The sequence below is a fragment of the Microcaecilia unicolor genome, chromosome 2 (assembly GCF_901765095.1).
Source record: "Microcaecilia unicolor chromosome 2, aMicUni1.1, whole genome shotgun sequence".
NCBI classification, from domain to species: Eukaryota; Metazoa; Chordata; class Amphibia; order Gymnophiona; family Siphonopidae; genus Microcaecilia; species Microcaecilia unicolor.
The window spans coordinates 536,975,886-536,986,309 of record NC_044032.1 but is presented as its reverse complement, the minus strand read 5'-3'; the positions used below and the strand labels follow the sequence as shown (position 1 = coordinate 536,986,309).

At 39.4% G+C, this 10,424-nt stretch overlaps 1 protein-coding gene across 3 annotated transcripts in view; it reads right to left on the bottom strand.

Moving 5' to 3' along the window:
- Positions 1–798: 798 nt before the first annotated feature.
- The window catches only part of KLF3 (Kruppel like factor 3), a 56,548-nt gene continuing 46,922 nt past the window's right edge, over positions 799–10,424 (bottom strand). For all 3 annotated transcript variants that reach the window (XM_030191290.1, XM_030191288.1, XM_030191291.1), the window contains exons 5-6: positions 6,125–6,285; positions 799–3,540 (exon numbers count right to left, since the gene is read on the bottom strand). In XM_030191290.1, the coding sequence (XP_030047150.1) occupies positions 3,359–3,540; positions 6,125–6,285 (343 nt within the window). In that variant the 3' untranslated portion in view covers positions 799–3,358. The remainder of the gene's footprint in view (positions 3,541–6,124; positions 6,286–10,424) is intronic.

Sequence of the window (10,424 nt, the reverse complement as noted above, 5' to 3'; positions counted from 1 at the left end):
AAGAATAAGGTACATCATTTTAAACTACCCCATCAATCTAAGAACAAAACCAAAGTTAGCAGCACAATGAAGAAAACCTCCAAGCCTCCCTCCCGCCCCTTAAAACACAGAAACCAAGGTAAATCTCACAGTTTTAGATTGTTTCCCATTTATACACTACAGAGAGCTGACAGCTGTGAATAACTAGACGTACAAACTGAATTCAAACTATACTCACACTAGTAACATAAGTTATCTTCCTTTCATCAAGCATTATGTCCTTCCACCTGCAGGCCACATTTAAAAGACTGAAATACCAGTGCCCAAGTCTATGAACTTAGAATTTTGGATCTGCTGTAACACAGTCATTTTAGAATGAAAAAGTCAAAACCATTCCATGTAAAAGTTTACTTGTAGAAGACCAGCAGGTAATCTTAAGGAGGTCACCCTGCTGTTCCTTACTGCCCTTGCATACCGACATCAGTTGCATGTACATTTGTACAAGGAAAAAAAAAATAAAATATATATATATATATATTTAGACATCTTAGGAGAAGCTTCTTTGAACTGATGTCATGTTCAATGTAAGGTATTCATTCTTTTCAATAGAAATAATCACAGAAAAATTCCATGAACAGTAAAATGACTACATTATGAGCCCTGTTTACTAAGCAGCATTATAGGTGCATTAACCATGTTCGTGCCTACAATATCCCTACAGGCGCCTACATGGTTAGTGCACATGCTATGTAGGTGTGCTAAAAACACCAATGCACCTTAGTAAACAGGGCCCTATGTCTTTTAATACATTTATCTTTTAATCCATCACTTCTAGTTCCATTTTTCTGAAATTATTTTGTTGTACTATTTTTTTTAAAATTAGGGCTTGGTGAGAAGCCAGGGATGAGAATATCAAAATTTCTAAGTGGCACTTAACTGAAATTCAGGTCACCTATCAATATAAATTCACTGCCACGGCAAACTGCCTGAAAACTCCAAAATCTCCAATCCCTAGACAATTTTAATCCCGCAGAAAAATTTACAAAGTATGCAATTTAATTGGATAAAAGTTTAAATTATGATTAAGACAGCAGACTATATAAAAAAAAGGTAATAACCAATCTCAAAGTATATTTTATAACAATACATTATTCTTTCAACTGTTGCTTTGGTTCCCCTTGTACAATGGTTCTGAATCTGAACAGAAATCATTAATATTGCATTATGCAAGTGCTACAAAAAGCACTTTTTGGATAATATTATATAAACATTCAAAATAACATGTAAGGTTACATTTTAAACGATAATGTTTTTGCACAATTTACACAGCCCACTGTGCACAAAATACCACTGTGTAACATTTAGACAAAACACATGAATGCCAGAACTCTACCATATTACCTTAAGGCAGCAGCATTTTTTCCTTAAAAGATAACTAGCTGGAGACTGGAACATCTGTGCCCATTACATCTCAAGTTAAATTTGTCATCAAAATGGCAAATACAGACATTCTCACTATGTAGCACAAGTTATTCATGTTGGCTGAAAACACAACTCTCTCCACTATAGGGACCCTTTTCTTCTGGAGAAAAGGACATGGAAACAGGAAACAGCAGGGAACTACAGACTTGTTTGCTTTAAGTTCACCATTAAAAAAAAAAAATACATTTTCTTTTCTGTTTTAGCCCTGCGTGAATGATTTTTCCTACATAACTTTCAGCAAAAGAGCACAGGCAGAAAAACTTCAACCTAAGGCATTAGAGAACGCGCCAGAACAACACTACCAGGTGCCATCCACCTGTCAAGCAGCTTGGCAACAATGAGAAGCAATTTAGATGAGTAGATTGAAAAGGAAGAATCCATGGTACAGCATTTTTGACCACCATTTTAGTGGCATTTTGCATAGGGATAAATTTCTTATATTAAAAAAAAAAAAAGTGAGTACGATAACCTCCCCCCCCCCCCCCCCAAAGTATATGATATGACTGTAACCTAACTGCATTTATGCAGTTGGTAATGCTAAATAAGTGTGAAGCATGAAAAGGATTTGTGAACAAACCTGCCAGAAGCTAGATAGGCATAGCATGCATCAGGTTTAGACAAATGTGATGCTGATAGCCGTTATATCAAGTATTTTAAAGAACTGGCCTACTTTGCTCACAAAAAACAAACAAACAGTGGTGATAATCACAATGCAAATAAGTGAGCAACACACTGAACGTTCTTTATACAATTCACCTCTTTCCAGGACGTCAGTTAATAGTGTTTGGTAAAGGCCTATAAAAATAGTTCTCTGATTCAGAACTAGACAAACTCTAAATTAGGGGAATCATCTCTACAAGGGGAATCAAGAGCTACCTAGAATGTTTCCGCAAGACTGCTGCCACACCATTGATCAAACAATCAAAACGGGGAGCACTTTTTGGGTACTTGTCCTGATGCTCTGAAATATACAGTTATGCTTTAGTAATGGGATTTTGCATACTACTTTGCAAAGCCTTTAGGCACAATTTTCTCTCTGGTTTGACAGCCACTACATGGGGTTCACATATTCTCACAGAATAGGAAGTTACGCTTTTGATGAACAAGGACAAGAATGGAAATCAAGAAAGTAACAGAAATGCATCCCTGAAGCAGTCTGGAAGAAAATTGCCAAAATTATGGAAAAGATGTACACATTGCAGTTTCACACGATATCACCTCTGGGAGAAGGCAGTTGGTAGCCTGCTTACTCAGCCTGCATTTGAAGAGCTCAGCTGCATAGTGCTTTCTGTTGGCATTTTACTAGGTACTGAAAAACATTTTTCCTCATACCAGATGGCATTCTTTACATTAGCTGATATTCCCCATAATGTACAGTGCTGAAGAAAATGATGTTTATACTCTGAAAACCACTGTAAAACTGTTGTAAGGAAAAGAGTGCGCTCAACATGTTTCCTCGCCTGTAGGCAAAACGTAAGGGTCCATTCATCACACAAAAATCTAGTATTGCATTCCTCTGTAGGGTATAAATAAAAGTGGTCCATGGCAAGAACTAGCAATCTGGATATTGTGTTTATACTTATTTGCAAGTTTGTCAATAATGACCGGATACTGAGAAATCTTAAGGAAATGAAGCAGCACACTGTCTGTATACTAATTCATTCCTTTATAGAGGTGTTATGTTAGACTACCTGCAGGAAGAATTTCTTAGCATCCCCAGGAAAAAACAAAAAAAACTTGTTCACATTCTTTAGGTTTGATCCTCGACGAGAGTACGAAGGTGTTAGATAACTATTACTGACCAAACAGGAGCTATTTGTTGCTTTCGAAATTCAGGAGATTCAGACCAGCTGAATCAAAATTTTTTAAAAAAAAAGTGTACAGCGTGTTTAGTCCTTCAGACTAGCATGTGGCGCTTCCTGTGCAAGGCGAGATGGTCAGAGCGAGAGAAGCTGCGATCGCAGTCCGGGCACTGGAAAGGTTTGATTCCTGTGTGTTTCCGGAAATGCCGGGTTAATTCATCGGAACGAGCAAACTTCCATGTGCATCCATCCCAGGTACACTGGTATGGCTTTTCCCCTTCAAAGTGAAAAGAAAACAAACAGAATATTAATATCAATGCTAAGAAAGCTACATCTTCTGTTATGCAAAGGGTTCTCATAAATCTGGGTCTTTGACAAAGAACTCTTTTCAAAAAGGAAAGGTGTCCCCTTAGCTTCATTTCTGCTAAATTCCTAGCCTATCTTGGTAGACTAATCTGACTCAGGCCTCCTTTTTTTTTTTTTTTTTAATTCATCAAGAAGAGATATTCTGCCCTATCCTAGGGAGATTTACAGGCTCATTTTCGAAAGAGATGGACGTCCAAAAAGTGACATAGTCGGCACTTGGACGTCCATCTTACAGAAACGTCCAAATCGGTATAATCGAAACCACATTTTGGACGCCTTTCTCGGAAGCCCGTCCAAATCTCAAGGGGGCGTATTGGAGGTGTGTTCAAGGCGGGACTTGGGCGTTCCTAAGACTTAGACGTCTTTGAGCCATAATGGAACAAAGCAAAAACGTCCAGCACTAAAACTTGCGTTTTGAGCTGGACCTGTTTTTCTTATGAATAAGGAACAAAAAGGTGCCCCAAATGACCAGATGACCACTGGAGGGAATCAAGGATGACCTTCCCTTACTCCCCCAGTGATCACTAACCCCCTCCCATCCCCAAAAAGTGTAGTGAAGAACATTACTTGCCAGCCTCAGATGTCATATTCAGGTCCATGACAGCAGTATGCAGGTCCCTGGAGTAGTTTAGTGCACTTCAGATAGGTGGACCCATGCCCATCCCCCAACTACCTTTTACACTTGTGCAGGAAACTGTGAGCCCTCCAAAACCCACTGTACCCACATATAGGTGCCCCCTTCACCTGTAAGGGCTATGGTAGTGGTGTACAGTTGGGGGTAGTGGGTTTGGGGGGGGGGGGGCTCAGCACACAAGGTAAGGAAGCTGTGTACCTGGGAGCATTTTATGAAGTTCAATGCAGTGACCCCTAGGGTGCCTGATTGCTGTCCTGGCATATCAGGGGGACCAGTCTACTAAAAATGCTGGCTCCTCCCACGTCCAAACTGCTTGACTTTGGATGTTTTAGACTTGGATGTGTTTCGAAAATGGACGAATATCAAAGACGTCCAAATTCAAGGACATCCATGGTTTTTTCGAACACAAAAGATGGACACCCATCTTTTTCGAAAACGACCTTCTCCCCGCCTTGGAATTTGGACGTCTTTGTAAAAACGTCCAAATTCTAACTTAAGATGTTTCTTTCGAAAATACCCCCGTGTCCACTATATTTTTTGCATGCTTCTGAATTTCAGACACACCCAGACCTGTGCCATTCTATAGGGCACTCTCAGGCAGGCCAAAAAGAGTGCTGTGAAACCGACTGGAGGAATGGCCTACTGGTTAGAGCACCGGACTTTGGGGGGGGGTCTTTTACTAAGACGCTCATGTTTTTAGCACGCGCTAAAATTGTGGGCACGCTAAACGTTAGAGACGCCAATGCATTCCTATGGGAGTCTCTAATGTTTAGTGCGCCAATTTTAGCGCATGCTGAAAACGTGAGTGCACCTTCGTAAAAGACGCCCTTGATATCCAGTTCAAATCCCACTGCTGCACCTTGTGATCCTGGGCAAGTCACTTAACCCTCCATTGCCTCAGGTACAAACTTAGATTGTGAGCCCTCCAGGGACAGGGAAATACCCAGTGTACTTGAAGGCAACTCATCTTGAGCTACTAGAGAAAAAGGTGTGAAAAAAAATCCAAATGAATATTCTTCAATTGCACAGCTGTACTCAATACAGCCACTGAATGCACATTTGCAGACATTGCAAGTAACTTTTCTTAGCCCGTCTTTAAAATCCCTTCTGGTACAGCAGCAGTGCTCTTATCTTAAATCACAGTACTGGATCAAGACTGAAATGTACTGTAATGATGCAAGTGTTTGAGACCAAACATGACCGTCCTTTAGAGGTGAAAGGGAGGAAATGTGTGACTATTTCTGGGAAAAGGCGACTAAAAGTAGGTCTAAAATGTTGAGAATGAATGATTTTTCACATCATGGATCCATAAGCAGTCTGCAAAAGTTACGTTTTGAACTTCCGTGACAATTTTTCACACAAAAGGGTGGGGTTTAGACTACTGTAATTTTACAAAATGTTTGCTCTAACAGAATTAAAACTTTGTTTCTGTTGACTTTAGTCACCTTTTCTCACAGATGGTCACATACAGAAAGATGCAGGGACAGATCTTCTCTTGATGGAACTGCTTCTTTCCTTCAACCTTGTACATCACACGTAAAGAAAAGGTCTTGAAAGTTGTGTAGTACAAATACCTTTTTATTTTGTTCTAGCATCACAATTTTTTTCCAGTTGTAGCTCAAGGTGAGTTACATTTGGATACAGTAGGCATTTTTCTATCCCAAGGCACTGGAGGGTTAAGTGACTAGCCCAAGATTACAATGAGCTCCCTGGAGATTTGAACCAGGCTTCCCTGCTTCTCAGCCTGCCATTCTATCCATTAGACTCCTCCTCCCCCTCCATTAATTCCTGAAATGTAGTTTACTGACAGAAAACACCCAGACAGTATCATGCTAAAGAACAATGTCAAGGAGATGCTTACCTGTATGAGTTCTCCTGTGTGCCTTTAGATGGGAGCTTTTAGTGTAAACCTTGTTGCAACCATCATAATCACATCTGTGTATTCGGCGTTTCCTTTGTGTGTCTGGAGATTCCACAGGTAAAGGTCTTCTCCCAGGCTGGACTATGACTGAAGGATGATTCCTGTTTAATTGAAAGGGTATTTTTAAAGTGTTTGCGTCCTATCACAGATGCACTTTATATTCAATTTATATTACCAAGATCTTCCTGCAATCTTTCACAATCCAAATGTGTTTTGACAACTTTGAATAGTTTTGTGTCATCTGCAAATTAAATCACCTCACTCGTTGTTCCGTTTTCTAGATCATGTATAAATGTTAAATAGCACCGGTCCCAGTACAGATCCTTGTGGCACTCCACTATTCACCCTCCTCCATTAAGAAAAATGGCTATTTAGCCCTATCCTCTGTTTTCTGTCCAATAACCAATTTCTAATCCACAGAAGGACATTGCCTCCCATCCCATGACTTTTTAAATATTCTCAGGAGTTTCTCATGGGGAACATTATCAAAAGCTTTCTGAAAATCTAGATACACTACATCAATCGACTCACTGTTATCCACATGTTTATTTACACCTTCAAAGAAATGAAGCAAATTTTAGTGGACTATTGATGCATTAAGTACTTATTTTCCTACTGTATTTAGTTTCATTATTTGTACTCTAGTTTAATATTGAATTTCTAGAAAAAAAAATTTGATTCTACAAGGTTAAACACTGTAGGTCACCGTCTTCTTCTTAGAAGCTGAATTGTGGAGTGCCTCAGGGTTTCCCCTTGTCTTTACCCATTTTAAATGTATTTTTTTACTTCATTGGGCAGTCTACTTTTGTCTCTAAAACTGCCATATATATGTGGAAGATGTTCAAATCATTCCCCCCTCCCCCCCGATAAAAAATGCTGTTACCTGAAGAAGTTGTCAATGACTTTTTATAAGATTTCTTAATGGATGATTGCTCATAGATAAAGTGTAGAAAAAAGATTTACTACTCTGAATGACAAGTAGAATCATCCAGTTCCAACTACTGACTTAGAACTTGATGGAACTGTAACATCTCAAGCTACTGTTTGAAGCTTAGGAATTTGAGACTTTAAATGGCAAGTCTCAAATACACCACCTTATGGCAGTTTCATTAACCAAGCTACATTTTCTCCATCAGATTTGTTGTTACTGTTCTAGGGATGATCTGAAGAAATTAGTTCACACTGATTTTATTTTTTTTTTTGGGGGGGGGGGGGGAGTTGGGACTATTGGAATGTTCTTTAGTTAGGATCAACACAGAACTCACTTTCTCGTTTATGCTGATAAAAAAATCGAGCAGCAAGGTCAAAATTTTCAAAATCAAAGTTTGATAGGATCACCCCACTGCTACTATTTTTACACTTGGAGCCTACATCGAATTGCAAGTTTTTATGTTTTGTTTACAAAATTTTAAATGGAAGGAGTCTGATGTAACCTAATTTCCTTTGTTTTTGATCCCAGAATAGACCAGGCAGATGGCTGCATGCTAACAAGTTATCAATTTTTTCTCATATTTGATCTATTCGTAAGACAATATTTGCAGCTGTGGACCCACAATTGTGGAATTCTCTCCCTGGAAAAAAACTATATTATATATATATATATATATATATATATATATATATATATAGTAAATCTCTTAAATTTTTGAGTAGGTTTCCTGATCTGTATTTTAATATTCTGTTTATAACAATTATTTTTCTATGTGTTTAGCTTATTGCTATGTTCTGTAAACCATCTAGAGCTTTTGGCATTTGATGGTACATAAGTATGTATTACTATTACTATGAATACTGCTTCTCAATTTTCCCAGCCCCAGGCTCTGGTATCTCTCCTATAAAGCAATGCATAGCAGTGCCACTAAGCCTGTCAGTCCAGATTCCCTCTTTAAAGAAAGGGTGTGTGTGTGTGTGTGTGGGGGGGGGGGGGGGGGGGCTAACATCTGCATTCCAGAATCACCTCTTCAAACATTCCTGCTATAGCCATTAAAGTAACTTTTCTAATTTAAATACAAATCATATGGCCAAGTAGGAGATACTTTCAAACATGTTAAAGTTTTTCTATCCTTTGAGCTATATAGCAAACAAGAATAAAAAAATGATCTAAATGATTCAGTTAATTTTAAATAAATAGCCAGCTTCTCTAATAGAACCGAGTTAACATGTTTAGCAAAAAGAGTTGAGCCTTCAATGGAATGTTTACTCGCAAACATTCCAACTCAATCAGAATGACCCACTATTTTCTCTTTGCTACTTTCTCACTGTGAATGCACTTTACGGATTATTTTAAAAGCAGAGCAAGGACTGTGGGTGGTGTAACCAGCATGTGGGTCTTCCTTTAGTATATTTTTTACTGTTTCCTATTTTTGTTGCTGTAAAATAGAAAGGAAGTTCCCCTCTTGGGGCCTAACCAAAGGCTATTATTCACATCGACTCCAGTTTGGTTTGAAAAGCAGGAATCTGACTATTTCTGCTTTTTAGAAAAAAAACCCCACAGGTCTTATAAACTTCTTCCAAGCTCTAATGTATCACTTTACAGGAAGGGCAATTTGCTCTTGTATTCAAAGAGCTTTTCTCTGCAATGGGGTTTAAATACTGAGTGCAGGCTTAGCAGAAGAGGTCTCAATCATTACTGTTCCAGCCACTCCTTTAGAGAGTAATTAAGAATTTCCTGTTGTTTGGGGCATGCAGGTGGGTGCGGCTTCATTTAACCACCGAAGTCAATTCTTAAAAGAGGAGTTCAGAGGAGGTGTCACACCCACAGGATGTCTGAAGCTAGTTCCCCACCTTCATAAACAGCTCCTTGCTTTTAACCTCATAAGGAGCTTTGTGTGTGAGAGAGACATTACACAGCATTCACTATACAGATAACTGCATATCACCACCCCAGGAAACATTACTGTAAGTCTGGCTAGAGGTAGATAAGTGATAAAAGCCCAGTGTTCTCCCCTGGACATTCTGAATGGATGTGCCACCAGGCCAATTTTACTGGCCACTATGATTAATGTAACAGAACATTTTATAATACTGTGCTGTACTCCCCTGCCCCCACCCCTACTCTGGCCGGCAAAAATTTGTGGGGTCTCTGTTATCTACTCTTTTATTATGTCTTGATTTGCTCTAACTGTAAATGCCATATTACCAGCCCTAATCACAATTAAGAAAAATCAAGACCCAGTTTCGCTGCTGACAGCATGTCATGGTGCAGCCAAATCCTTCAGTACAGTCAACACATTCTGCACTAACCAGGACAGGGCTGCATTACACCACTCCAAAACATCACAATACCTTTAGCATGACAAATTCCAACTGACACAGATGAAGGATTAATCATAGATTCTCTGTCTTTTGTTTTTATGCAAAACATCTGTTTTTCTTTGGTCGAGATGAAAAGATGGACCAACTCACGATAGAGGACGCAATGAACAAGTTCAACATGCTTCCTGGGTGCCCTTTTGGTCCTCTCCAACTGTACTAAACTCGTCTCATTGCTCTTTCTGCCTGGCTAAAGGACAATCGGTTCTTTCTTAACCTCTCTAAATGTGAATCCATCATTCTTCCTAACCCCTGCCATCGACAACCGCTCCCTTTTGTGATTCCATTAGAATCCTGGGCATTGTCCAATTGTAAGCTCATTTTTAAGGATCAGATTTATTCTGAAGTTCAATCCACCTTCTTCGACCTCCACCGTATTCGCTCTGTCCGCTCCTCTCCTCCTCCCCCCCCTCAGTCCTTCCGCTCTTGCCTTGATCATTTCACATATTGAATACCATAATTCTCTTTGCACTAGTCTTACCCTTTATTCATTGAAATGTTGTTAATTGATCCAATCCACATCTGTTAAATTAATTCATTGAGTCTACTGCTTAGATCATGTTACCCCTCTCCTCCATCTCGAACACTGGCTTCCTGTTTCCTCCCGAATTCTCTACAATCTACTAATGCTGGTCTTTAAGGTTGCTCGCCCTCTGCTCCTGCCTGTTTAAACATGCTACTGATACCCCATGCTCCTTCGGTTTTCTTTGGATAACCTGTTGTGTCTCTCTTCACCATCTGCTCTACATCTTACTATCTCTCATGATACTGCTTTCAGCTAGCTTGGTCCCAAACTTTGGAACTGTCTCCCTCACCTCCATATCCTCTCTTCAATCCTTCAAAGTTCTCCTTGAAACCTTCATCTTCTCTCTAGCTTTTCACTCACTCACTATCTAGCCTTTCATCTTCACTCTTTTCTGTTGATCCC